This window comes from Anomaloglossus baeobatrachus, unplaced genomic scaffold (genome assembly GCF_048569485.1).
Source record: "Anomaloglossus baeobatrachus isolate aAnoBae1 unplaced genomic scaffold, aAnoBae1.hap1 Scaffold_660, whole genome shotgun sequence".
NCBI lineage: Eukaryota > Metazoa > Chordata > Amphibia > Anura > Aromobatidae > Anomaloglossus > Anomaloglossus baeobatrachus.
In genome coordinates, this window is record NW_027445031.1 from 83,684 (window position 1) to 97,500 (window position 13,817).

At 47.5% G+C, this 13,817-nt stretch overlaps 1 protein-coding gene across 2 annotated transcripts in view; it reads right to left on the minus strand.

Annotated features, from left to right (window-relative positions):
* The window catches only part of LOC142286516 (putative butyrophilin subfamily 2 member A3), a 29,478-nt gene that overhangs the window by 10,553 nt on the left and 5,108 nt on the right, over positions 1-13,817 (minus strand). For both annotated transcript variants that reach the window (XM_075333368.1, XM_075333366.1), the window contains exons 2-4: positions 1,988-2,081; positions 1,455-1,503; positions 270-614 (exon numbers count right to left, since the gene is read on the minus strand). In XM_075333368.1, the coding sequence (XP_075189483.1) occupies positions 270-614; positions 1,455-1,503; positions 1,988-1,990 (397 nt within the window). In that variant the 5' untranslated portion in view covers positions 1,991-2,081. The remainder of the gene's footprint in view (positions 1-269; positions 615-1,454; positions 1,504-1,987; positions 2,082-13,817) is intronic.

The following is a 13,817-nucleotide window of genomic DNA, read 5'->3' on the forward strand; positions in this document are numbered from 1 at the left end:
GGCCTTCATCATGCACTGGACTTGGTTTGCACACTTATACTGACAGTGTCGGAGCCGCTCCATGTTCTCCGCCTGGTTGGCAGTTGTTGGTAACTTGTGTATCTCGGACAATATATGAATTCCAGGTAATTTTGGGGTTTTGTATGGAAAGTGGTTTAGGTTTTATAAAAGGTTCAGTATAAACCCAATACCTTAAGGGCTCATACAAGACGAGGAACGTTCTCTGACATCTCAGTATTACTGCTCGTACGAGGATGGACTGGACTTACCTCCAATGGATAGCGTCACCATCTTGTCTCCATGCCCTCTGGAGTTAGCAGCTCGGCAGACGTAGGTTCCTTCATCCTCGTAGGAGACGTTTTTGAGTGTCAGGTCCAGATTTCCTTGTGACCACCGTGAGGATATTCCTACGCGTCCTTGGTATCGGGGATCCTGCTCCTCCAGGTTTTCTTTTCCACTCAGGAGTCTGTAAAGTAATGGGTTCTTTTTGTCTTCATTCTTCACCCAGATCATGGTCAGTCCGGTCACTGTGTTCACAAAGGAAGCCTGACAGGGCAACGTGACGGAGCCGTAGAGGAAGGAGGACATGTCATGCTGAGATAAGGGAATGACACCTGCAAAGAACATTGATATTAAAACCACTCTGAAATCTGTCGCACATCAGCGTCCCGTATCTCAGGTCCTCCAAGATCTCTCCACTCACAGGTCCCTATGTACTCTGCAAATGGGGGGACTAAGACGTGTAGTCAAGTAATAGGGCAAGGAGATGGACAGGTAGTCATGTAGAGCCTTGTCTGGAGACTTAGCAAACAACAGTGACCCAGAGAACATGGCTCTCGGTCCGGCCTAGTGCCGAGAAGACTGGTCGGGGTCTACAGAACGTCTGCATTGCTTCCTTACAGTCTACTGGTGACCAATGGCCAGTCCTTTGGCGTATGACTGGAAATACAAGACGGAGCTCCTGAGGGGCCAGTGGTGGTCAGTAATGGTTGGAGGTCATGGACACCATCATTGTTATCCTCTGACGTTTATGTCGCCATCTCCTATGACAGATCCCAAAGTATGAAGTGGCGAAGCTGAAGAAGTGGATTTAGGGCAATTGAATTAGTGATACGTCCACCAGACGATACGAGGAAGACTACGTCACTATTGTGTCACCGGACTGCGAGGAAAGAAAAGACAACAATCCTCCGTCACTACAGGGCGTGGCGTCACCTCGGGGATGATGTGACGGCCATACTGTCCGGATACAAAACAATATCACAGGAGCTCCGGATGTAGATGGACAATCGCCCCATAAGTGAAGGAACCTCAGACCGCCATCTTTATATTCTGACTTCCTACTGAAATCTTGTCACCCGCTGTTAGGAACCCCGCAGAGACTATGTGTGTGTGACAGTGCGATCTGCACCCCCGGCCTCACGTCAGAAGGTCCAGACCCAGGAGCTCATTACCTGACAACCCCAGAGACATGGAGGATGAAAGCAGAAGAAGTGTCAGAGCCTGCAAGAGAAAGGTGACGTGCGTGAGTCATCCGCAGCCGGACCCCGGGAACCCCACAAGTACAATACAACAGAAAAATAGCCAACAATTATCAAATAATAAACATTGAAAGTGTCTAAAAAAAAAGTGACTGCTGAGCACTGGGACCCCCAACAATCACAGGATCAGGGCTCTGCACCCCCAGGTCTTCACTCCATTCACTGTCTATAGGACTGCTGGAGAAAGCCGGGTGTGGCGCTCAGCTACTTCTGCCAGTCCCATAGACAATGAATGGTGCAGAGGCCGAACATGTGGGGTCCAGAGCCCTGACCTGGTGATTGCCGTGTTCAGACCTGGAGCAAGCACCGGATTATCCCCTATCCTATTCATTGGAGAAAACTTGTTTTATGGGAATAATCCTATAAATATATATAATATATATAAATATAAGCTTCATGGTCCATTTCTAAAATTGCCCCAAATTTCATTGTAAAAGTCCAATTACCATTTTATTGGAGCCTTGTGGAGGTATCAAGGTTCAGGGTGTAGGGTGCCGATGTAGGGTGCACTGTGCAGGGTCCAGGGTGCAGGGTCCGCGCCTGGAGAAGAAAACAAAGACGCCACATTAATGAGGTGTCTAATGAAAGGGCAAAAAAATAAATAAAATAAACCAGTCACTGCATAGGCAGAAATCTGCCAATCAGTGGTGAGGGCGGGGTTATACAGAGCTTATTACTGCAGGTTTAGTGATAATCTCCTGTTGATAAACTACAGCAAGTAGCTTAGTAAGTGACACATCACTGGAATCAGGATCTCTGTTCCAGCATCATGCTCCTCTCAGATCAGGGGGCAAAATCTGCAGACAGAGTCCTTCTAAGTTGGACTAGTTATGAACCGCTGTGATAAATTTGGCACATTGCAGTTTTTGTGAAGAATTAGAGAGTTTTGATAAATTTACTCCAATGAGCTGATGGGCAGCGATGTTCTTTCTGGAGATCAGCGTCGTTCTCCTTGCAGCCCGGCCACTCATCATTGTTGTCCAGTGTCTTCCTGATGATGACTCATGACCATTAACATCAGCTAATGTGAGAGGCCTTTAGTTGCTTAGAAGTTAGCATGGGTCCCTTTGTGACCTCATGGACTATGTAATATGGTGGAGGATATGTATCACAAACTTGGTGTAAACCTGGATGTCCGCTCTGGTACTTGTAGTGCCACAAGGCTTATTAGGGCATTCCAGGGACAGGTTTTACAGATAGATGGAGAGACGGGTGGACCTGGCTATATACATTCCGCCACCCATGGGTTTGTCTCATGTTGTCATAGTGTCTGTTTGACATATTTCCAGTGTGTGGAGACTCTGATACCTCTATTAACAATCCTCAGAGAGGGGTTGGTTATACTAACCGGGGGCAGTGTGTGGAGGTTGTGATACCTCCAGGAATGAACCTCAGGGAAGAGTTGGATATACTGACAGAGTGCAGTGTGTGGAGGTTGTCATATCTCCAGAAACTAACTTCTCGAGATGGGTTTGGATATACTGACCGGGGTCAGTGTGGGGAGGTTGTGATACTTCCAGAAACTAACCTCAGAGAGGGGTTGGATATACTGACAGGGGGCAGTGAGTGAAGGTTGTGATACCTCCAGGAACAAACCTCAGAGAGGGTTTGGATATACTGACCGGGTGCAGTGTGTGGAGGTTGTGATACTTCCAGAAACTAACCTCAGAGAGGGGTTGGATATACTGACCGGGGTCAGTGTGGAGGTTGTGATACTTCCAGAAACTAACCTCAGAGAGGGCTTGGATATACTGACCGGGTGCAGTGTGTGGCGTTGTGATACCTCCAGGAACAAACCTCCGAGATTGGCTTGGATATACTGACCGGGTGCAGTGTGTGGAGGTTGTGATACCTCCAGGAACAAACCTCAGAGAGGGTTTGGATATACTGACAGGGGTCAGTGTGTGGAGGTTGTGATACCTCCAGGAACAAACCTCAGAAAGGGTTTGGATATACTGACAGGGGGCAGTGTGTGGAGGTTGTGATACCTCCAGGAACAAACCTCAGAGAGGTGTTGGATATGCTGACCGGGTGCAGTGAGTGGAGGTTGTGATACCTCCAGGAATGAACCTCAGAGAGGGGCTGGATATACTGACAGGGGGCATGCTTTATGGAGTATAAATAAAGTAGCCTAGATGTATTATTCAAAGTGTCTCCCGTGCCCACCTCAATGCAGTTGAGTAAGCACCTCCATCACTACTATTACCCTCCTTTGCTCTTGCAGTGATCTTTCTTGGTAGGCCACTCATGGGGAAGATAATATTGGTCTTGAATTTCCTCCCTTTGTACACAATCTGTCTGACTGTAGATCGCTGGAGTCCAAACTCCCTAGACATTATTTTGTCACCCTTCCCAGCCTGAGGAGCATCAACGCCTCTTCTGTGGAGCTCCTCAGAGATCTCCTTTCTTGGTGTTACGATTACGTCCACACATGGGGTCTGAAGATCGGACTCTGATAGATCCCTGTTGCATAAACAGGTCGCCCACTCACTCCTGATTAGAATATTAAGGGTTCACATACTTTTTCATCTCAGAGATGTGTGAAATTAGATCATTTTCCTTCATCATGAAATGACAAAGTCTTACATTTTTAACCATTTGTTTGATTTTCTTTATCTACGTTTAAGACTTTTGTGAAAAAGGTCAGTTTTTGAGAGCCCGTAGGGTATGTTCGGACAATGTTTTGTTTGAGGGCCAGGCGGCGGACCTTAGGAGGCGGTTAAAGTCCCGCCACTACAATGATAGGTCGATTGAGTCTGGCTATGAGAAGGCAAGACATACCCCGAGGGATAATCTCCTCAAACCGAGCACAAGAAGATCAGATCAAAAAGTCAGATTCATTACGACCTATCACTCTCAGTGGAGGGAGATGAACGGAGTTGTAGCACGTTACTGGCCTATACTTTTGTCTGATGGTGATTTAGCAAAAGCTATCTCGGTTAGGCCATCGGTCACGCCATGCAGGTCTAGAACACTAAAGGACATGATAGTGAAGAGTCATTATGTCCCACCCCCTTCTACATTTCTGGGTTTGTCAGAGGGACCCAAATGGGGCTCTTTTTCTTGTGGAGACTATGGGGCCTGTCTCCAAATGGAAGGGTCCTTTACTTTCCATGATGCGTCCAATACTAAGTCCTACAAGATTGTACACACTATCAACTGCAGGACAACCTTTGTTGTTTATTGGGCAAAGTGCCCTTGCGGATTGATATATGTAGGGTTGACTTCCCGGGAATTTAGAGTCAGGGTTCTCGAACACATTAGGGACATCAAAAAAGCCGCGAAAGTTGAAACAGCGGAGGAGATTGAGGCTCTCAATAATATACCTAAGCACTTTCGGGAAAGGCACAGTTGTAATTGGCGTCTTCTTAAGTTCAGAGGGATAGATAGAGTCTATTTCGGTACGAGGGGAGGTGACCACAGGAAGGTACTGGCCCAGAAGGAGGTGAAGTGGATTACCACATTGGAGACCACTAAGCCTCGGGGTTTAAATGATCTGCTGTCCTTTAAGCCCTTCCTGTGATCGCCTTCCCTGTGGATATTCCTGTTTTTGATCCTGCTCTTATGCGTTTTTTGGTACGCATTGATCTTCCTTGTCTAATCATGTTCTGTTCTTACTGTCTGAGTCTGGCCTGGGCTGCCTCCTTGGGCCTATTGCTCTTTGTTTGATTTTTATGGTCATTTTTTAATTCTTTTTCTTTTCTTGATTTTTTATATACAGAGCTTGGTGAGAGCGATTTTTTGGAAATTAGCCATGTGTGGGATGTACACCCTCTACATATATGACGGAACCACACTACGGGATTCACGCGCATTAACTAATGTATTAGATGTTTTATTGATTGGCCCTTATGGATTGTATGATGAAACTCAGGGCTATGACTATGCAGCACATGGGATGGGCGTAAATCGATTGATTATCTTTTTGCTATGGATGGCTGAATAATGTTTTTTTGGCATCTCTATGTGCTGCATTTCCATACCTTTTTATGAGACTATGTATCTGTATCAACTCCATATGTGATTATGCATTTGTATATTACTGTTATTGTTTAGGAACAATATCTTGGTATAATGCTTATGTGAATTCCCGATCTGTGCTGTTTGCCAATACTTCTGCCCTCATCCAAGATGGCGCTGGACTTACTGATGCCCGTGCGCGCTCTGTGTGTCGGTGTCTGTCCCTCCCCTGCAGCCGGCGCCCAATGAGTGAAGCGATTAGCGCGCATGCGCAATGCGGCTTCCGGGACACCGGCTGGAGTGGGCGGCATGGCCGTCGCCGCACACTGCGCGCCACTGATGGGCCTCAGGTGAGTCCTGCGCCATAAAAGATGACCATCTCCCTGTCACAGCACCTCCTGACGAAGCGAGTGTGAAACGTGCGCGTAGAGGTGCTGGGCAGTGTGGTTCATCAGGTAGTGGTCTCTTATAAATTCCAATCTGCCTCCAGCAGTGTTTCAGGTCTGATTTCTCCCCATCTCCCCCTTTCTGGGTGACAGGATGGTATGGTATACATTCCGGGGTTACACTGACCTGAATGCTGGCATAACTTCATGTGGGGTATGTCTAAAATCTCATTGCAGAAAGTTATGTTTTGATTCATGTAATCCGCAGGGGTTTCTTTATGTACCACATGTTTACAATTGCATAATATGAGAATTTAATACATCAGTATTTATTTCTGCTGGAGTGCCAGTTTTGTACTATCACTTTTGATGTATTTGGGATTTATGCATGCATCCTTTTTGATTACAGTATACCAGATTGCTGGTTTTGCAGTATTACCTTTGATGTATTTGGGATTTATGCATGCATCCTTTTTGATTATAGTATACCAAGTTGCTGGTTTTGCAGTATTACCTTTGATGTATTTTGGGGTGCATGTATATATCCTTTTCTGACCACTATAATGTACCAATTTTAAGACCACACTGTCCCAGGATTGTTTGTGTTTTTAAGGGGTAATGACTTTTTACTGTGTGTTTTTTGATATCCGTCTCGAATCGTGATATATTGTCTATTGGTATCATGTTAATAAAATTTTGTAATACTTTTTGAAATCATGTGTATTTTCTCTGATGTACTATGTGATTATGCAGGTCTAGTGTAGGTTTATATGTCCGCTCTGGTACTTGTAGTGCCACAAGGCTTATTAGGGCATTCCAGGGACAGGTTTTACACATAGATGGAGAGACGGGTGGACCTGGCAATATACATTCCGCCACCCAGGGGTTTGTCTCATGTTGTCATAGTGTCTGTTTGACATATTTCCAGTGTGTGGAGACTCTGATACCTCTATTAACAATCCTCAGAGAGGGGTTGGTTATACTAACCGGGGGCAGTGTGTGGAGGTTGTGATACCTCCAGGAATGAACCTCAGGGAAGGGTTGGATATACTGACCGAGTGCAGTGTGTGGAGGTTGTGATACCTCCAGGAGCAAACCTCAGAGAGAGGTTGGATATACTGACCGAGTGCAGTGTGTGGAGGTTGTGATACCTCCAGGAGCAAACCTCAGAGAGGGGTTGGATATACTGACCGGGGTCAGTGTGTGGAGGTTGTGATACCTCCAGGAGCAAACCTCAGAGAGGGGTTGGATATACTGACCGGGGTCAGTGTGTGGAGGTTGTGATACCTCCAGGAGCAAACCTCAGAGAGGGGTTGCATATACTGACCGGGTGCAGTGAGTGGAGGTTGTGATACCTCCAGGAGCAAACCTCAGAGAGGGGTTGGATATACTGACCGGGGTCAGTGTGTGGAGGTTGTGATACCTCCAGGAGCAAACCTCAGAGAGGGGTTGGATATACTGACCGGGGTCAGTGTGTGGAGGTTGTGATACCTCCAGGAGCAAACCTCAGAGAGGGGTTGGATATACTGACCGAGTGCAGTGTGTGGAGGTTGTGATACCTCCAGGAGCAAACCTCAGAGAGGGGTTGGATATACTGACCAGGTGCAGTGTGTGGAGGTTGTGATACCTCCAGGAGCAAACCTCAGAGAGGGGTTGGATATACTGACCGGGTGCAGTGTGTGGAGGTTGTGATACCTCCAGGAATGAACCTCAGGGAAGGGTTGGATATACTGACCGGGGGCAGTGTGTGGAGGTTGTGATGCCTCAAGGAGCAAACCTCAGAGAGGGGTTGGATATACTGACCGGGTGCAGTGTGTGGAGGTTGTGATACCTCCAGGAATGAACCTCAGGGAAGGGTTGGATATACTGACCGGGGGCAGTGTGTGGAGGTTGTGATACCTCCAGGAGCAAACCTCAGAGAGGGGTTTGGATATACTGACCGAGTGCAGTGTGTGGAGGTTGTGATACCTCCAGGAGCAAACCTCAGAGAGGGGTTGGATATACTGACAGGGGGCAGTGTGTGGAGGTTGTGATACCTCCAGGAGCAAACCTCAGAGAGGGGTTGGATATACTGACCGGGTGCAGTGAGTGGAGGTTGTGATACCTCCAGGAACGAACCTCAGAGAGGGGCTGGATATACTGACAGGGGGCATGCTTTATGGAGTATAAATAAAGTAGCCTAGATGTATTATTCAAAGTGTCTCCCGTGCCCACCTCAATGCAGTTGAGTAAGCACCCCCATCACTACTATTACCCTCCTTTGCTCTTGCAGTGATCTTTCTTAGTAGACCACTCATGGGGAAGATAATATTGGTCTTGAATTTCCTCCATTTGTACACAATCTGTCTGACTGTAGATCGCTGGAGTCCAAACTCCCTAGAGATTATTTTGTGACCCTTCCCAGCCTGAGGAGCATCAACGCATCTTCTGCGGAGCTCCTCAGAGATCTCTTTTCTTGGTGTTACGATTACGTCCACACATGGGGTCTGAAGATCGGACTCTGATAGATCCCTGTTGCATAAACAGGTCGCCCACTCACTCCTGATTAGAATCTCAAGGGTTCACATACTTTTTCATCTCAGAGATGTGTGAAATTAGATCATTTTCCTTCATCATGAAATGACAAAGTCTTACATTTTTAATCATTTGTTTGATTTTCTTTATCTACATTTAAGACTTTTGTGAAAACCTGATGTAGTTTTAGGTCAAATTTATGCAGAAATCTCAAAATTCTGAGGGGTTCACAAACTTTTCAACCCCACATTATCTATCGAGTGATCTATCTGTAAGGTGGAGGAGGGTGGACCAGTGTCATGCTGTGACTATTGGGGTTCCACCAGGGATACGGGAACTCCCAGTGAGCACCGCAACAAACAGGGGTATACCAGGTAAACAATACATCAGTAGGCCCTGGCACTATGGAGAGGGGAGCAGGGTCACCACCTGCACTCACCTGAGGCTGTACCCTACACTCACTGACGTCTCAATAAGTGGTCTTTCACCCCATTGCCGATCAAATACCTAGGCCCTCACTTGTCCTAAACTTACCCTGGCTAATAAGGAGGCCGACAAGAGCACTAGTCTCACCTCTACAATAACAACACAAGGGAAGGGAGACAGACAGGGGGAAATAAACAAAAGGATATCACAAACTGCACATTGCAGCCAGACACCAAGGCTACAGGCAACATGGCCCAAAAATAGCAGAACTACCAGCAGCTCCAAAAGGCTCCAACATTATTATTATTATTATTTATTATTATTATTATAGCGCCATTTATTCCATGGCGCTTTACAAGTGAGAGAGGGTATACGTACAACAATCATTAACAGTACAAGACAGACTGGTATAGGAGGAGAGAGCCCGCGAGGGCTCACAGTCTACAGGGAATGGGTGATGGTACAATAGGTGAGGACAGAGCTGGTTGCACAGTGGTCTACTGGACTGAGGGCTATTGTAGGTTGTAGGCTTGTTGGAAGAGGTGGGTCTTGAGGTTCCTCTTGAAGCTTTCCACGGTAGTGGAGAGTCTGATGTGCTGAGGTAGAGCGTTCCAGAGTATGGGGGATGCACATCCAACATGGTCAGAATAGAACGAGTCTTTTTTTGTTTCCGGCATCAGGTGATGGTTCATGGGAATATTTAAAGGAGATGGGAGAGGTCACAAACCTGCTGCATGTGAGGTAAATTAACCAGGTATTGCTAGCAGGAAAATGGCATTAACCCTTGCTGCACTAACAGAAAGCAGATGCATTTAAAATATAGAGCCTCAAAAGTTAATATGGAGCTCAGACCTCAGAACCGTCATGAATATCACAAGGATGGAAGACTCTCGTGACAATCAGGTGTTAGGATGCCCTCTATGGTTAGGACAGAGCACTGCACTATTGCCCCTACAAGACGTGACATTACAGAGCAGCAGTTCAGCATTTATTAGTTGTATCCAGCAGCTCTTCCCTTGTAACGCGGTGTTATTACATATATCTTCTTTACAGGGTGGGATTTGTGTCCAGCGCCCCCGTCTGAGCTCGCGTCTCCTCATACAGAGGCCTCGGGCCACCTCAGTGCATTCCAGGCTCGCCCTCTTGTATCAATCCAGCACTTCGATCAGAGATGATGATCATCTTTGGTTTCAAAACTTTACCAAAACAATTGGTGTGTAGCAAATTGCAATATTGTAAACGCTCCAATTGACCCAAAAAGATGTGTGTGTCTCTCTGAGGTCCCCCAAGACTGGATCCGACCTCTGTCAAGGTCATAAAGCCTTAGCAAGGTCAACTAAACCTCAAGGTATAAACAGAGGTGCACCTAGTATCAGACAACAGCTCATGAGTTATGGACATGGTTATGGACTGTCATGGTCAATACTCTGCATTATATGAAGATATCCAAAACTGGACTCACAATGGCGTGTGAGCTGTACCCGGATACGGGACCTTCTGGTCATCAGTGATTCATGCTGACTTACCGTAATATAAAATGATGAAACCCGTATACATATACATCTCAGAATAAGCTCTTTTACGGTTTATCCAATAGGAGACGTGTTACGTATTCTTGGCTCTTAGCCAACTGATTTCTTTAAATGTATCTGAACTTCCGTGATTAAAGCAGTCATCTTTTCTCCTCAGACCCGTGGTCATCTCTGGTCTGTGTAGATTATAGCATGCCCGACATACATTACATTTGACTCATGATTTGGAAGCAGACTTGTTTAAGACATGGATGCATAATTGAACTGCATCACCCCCAAATTATGCCCCACTACGAGTGACCACCGGGTACCGGAACCCATGTCCTCTCCTCTGGTTTGTAACCCCTCCATTGGACCAGATACTGAAGTGAGGGACAAACACTGTGAGAGTCAACAATTTTGGCAATCTGAAACTCAAGGTTGCCATCCACCAAGACCGGGGCAGGTGGGAGAGGAGAAGGTTTCACTCATTGAACAATTCTCTTTAACAATGACCTATAAAACACATGAATTTTTAAGGCCCTGGGAAGTTCCGGGTGAAATGATACCAAGTTAATGATATGAGTGATTTTATCGGGACCAATAAATCTCGGGCCCAACTTCCAAGATGGAATTTTCAACTTGATGTTTCTGGAGGATAACCATACAAAATCATTCACTCTGAGGTCCGGACCTCACAAGCGCTTTTTATCAGCCATGGGTTTGTACCAGTCACCCAACATCCTGAGATGAACCTTTTAATACACCAAAGAGAGCAATGGAGAAAAACGCTCCTCTTCCGGGATACCAGAAGCTGCTGTCCCCTTAAATGTGCCAAACTGAGAGTGAAAGCCGTATGCACCAAAAAATGGCGACTTACCAGTAAACTCCTGACGCCGGTCGTTGATGGCAAACTCGGCCAAAGGTAAAAATGACGCCCAATCCTCCTGCTTCTCTGAGACAAAGCATCTCAGATAGGTCTCCAGATTCGGATTAGTGCGCTCGGTCTGACCATTCGACTGGGGATGGAAAACCGAAGAGAAAGACAACTACACCCCCAGACGAGTGCAGAACGCCTTCCAGAACAATCCGAGACAAACTGAGCTCCGCGATCCAAAACAAGATCAGACAGAATCCCGCGAAGTCTCACAATCTCATTAACAAACAACTGCTAACAACAGCAGAGAAGAGAGGCTATACCAGCCACAGAGGACAACACATAGGAAGAGGGAAGGAATACCTTATAGCTATGGAAAGGGGGAAGTGGTGACCCCTGACTACAACCTGCAGCTCACCCTCACTGTCCTCACCGACCCTATACAGGTTCTGCACCTGTTGCTGGGCTCGATACCTGGGGTCCTGTCTTAACCCTAAGTAAGGATGGAGGGTATGAGCGCTTCATCAATACCAGTAACACTAAAGGAAGACACAAGAGAACAATACAGGGGAAACAACTGCAATCACCAGATCACTGGTAGATTCCAAAACACAGACACTTATCTGAGCTGCAGCAACTACAGGAGTCTGGAGCAAAAGAAGACGACATCTCCAGAGGTCAGCAAGTAACAAACTATAAACCGCACCCAAACCACCCCAGGGTGAGGTTAATAAAGGAAGTCAGAGGCTCGCAACTGAGAAGAAAAACTGACAGATTCCCAGGTTGCTAGAGTCCTCAGCTGCAGAAACAGGGAACTGTCAGATAACAACACGTGCTGCCAATCTCTGGGATTTTCTAACACTTGCTGCCACTGGATTGTCAGATGGCCGTGACACATTTTCCTGTTTTGCTATGGTATGTATGACTCTATTATGCCTATATCATTCACACTATGAATATTTCTCACCTAATCTTACTGACTACATCACCTGGAATTCTACACACAAGTCTTTCTATTGATTATGTTTATGTGAAGCTTATCTCTCTTGTCTCTCTCGTCCCCTCTCTCTCTCCCCTCTTTTGCTCTCTCTCGCCCCCTCTCTCTCTCTCCTTCTTTCCTTCTCTCTCTCCCTCTTTCCCTCTCTCTTTCTCTCGCCCTCTCTCTCTCCTCTCTCCCCTCTCTCTCGCCCTCTCTGTCCCCTCTCTCTTTCTCTCTCTCCCCTCTCTCTTTCTCTCTCTCCCCTCTCTCTCTCTCTCTCCCCTCCCTCGCCCTCTCTCCCTCTCTTTCCCTCTCTCTCTCGCCCTCTCTCCCGTCCCTCTCTCTCACTCCCCTCTCTCTCTCTCTCTCGCCCTCTCTCTCTCCCCTATCTCTTTCTCGCCCTCTCTCTCTCGCCCTGTCTCTCTGCCCTCTCTTTCTCTCTCACCCCTCTCTCTCCCCTCTCTCGCCCTGTCTCTCCCTCTCTTTCCCTCTCTCTCCTCTCCCCTCTCTCTCGCCCTCTCTGTCCCCTCTCTCTCCCCTCTCTCTCTTGCCCTCTCTCTCCCCTCCCTCGCCCTCTCTCTCTCCCTCTTTCCCTCTCTCTCTCGCCCTCTCTCTGTCCCCTCTCTCTCTCGCCCTCTCTCTCTCGCCCTCTCTCTCCCCTATCTCTCTTTCCCTCTCTCGCCCTCTCTCCCTCTTTCCCTCTCTCTCCCCTCTCTTTCCCTCTCTCTCTCGCCCTCTCTCCCCCCTCTCTTTCACTCTCCCTCTCTCTTTCTCTCAAATTCAAATTCAAATATGCTTTATTGGCAGGACCAAAATACAATTAGTGTTGCCAAAACAGGAGAAATACAGTAGGTGTGGTGGGAGGGGATCAGGGTTATAGGGAGTTAGGGGCACAATTTGGGCTCTGAAAGTCCATTTAGGGGCCTTATGTTCCCCTCAGCTTATGACAAGTGGTTACATATTGGGCGGCGATCTCCACCGTTGATTCTTCTTCCCCCTTCTCCCCTCTCTCTCTCGCCCTCTCTTTCTCTCTCTCTCCCCTCTCTCTCTTTCCCTCTCTCTTGCCCCCTCTCTCTCCCCCCCTCCCTCGCCTTCTCCCTCCTACTCTCTCTCCCTCTTTCCCTCTCTCTCTCGCCCTCTCTTTCCCTATCTCTCTCTCCCTCTCTTTCCCTCTGTCTCTCTCCCCTCTCTCTCTCCCTCTCTCTCTCCCTCTCTCGCCCTCTCGCTCTCCTTTCTCCCTCTTTCCCTCCCTCTTTCTTCTCTCTCTCTCCCCTCTCTCTCTAGCTCTCTCTCCCCTCTCTCTCCCTCTCTTTCCCTCTCTCTCTCCTCTCTCTCCCTCTTTCCCTCCCTCTCTCGCTTCTCTTTCTTTCTCTCTCTCTCTCCCTCCTCTCTCTCTCCCTCTTTCTCTTTCCCCTCTTTCTCGCTTTCCCTCTCTCCCTCCCCTTCTCTCTCTCCCTCTCTCCCTCTCCCCCTCCCTCCCTCTCTCTCCCTCCCTCTCTCTCCCTCCCTCTCTCTCTCTCTCTATCTCCCTCTCCCTCTCTCTCCCCTCTCTTTCTCTCTCGCCCTCTCTCTCTCTTTCCCTCTCTCTCTCTCGCTCTTTCCCTCTCTCTCTCGCCCACTCTC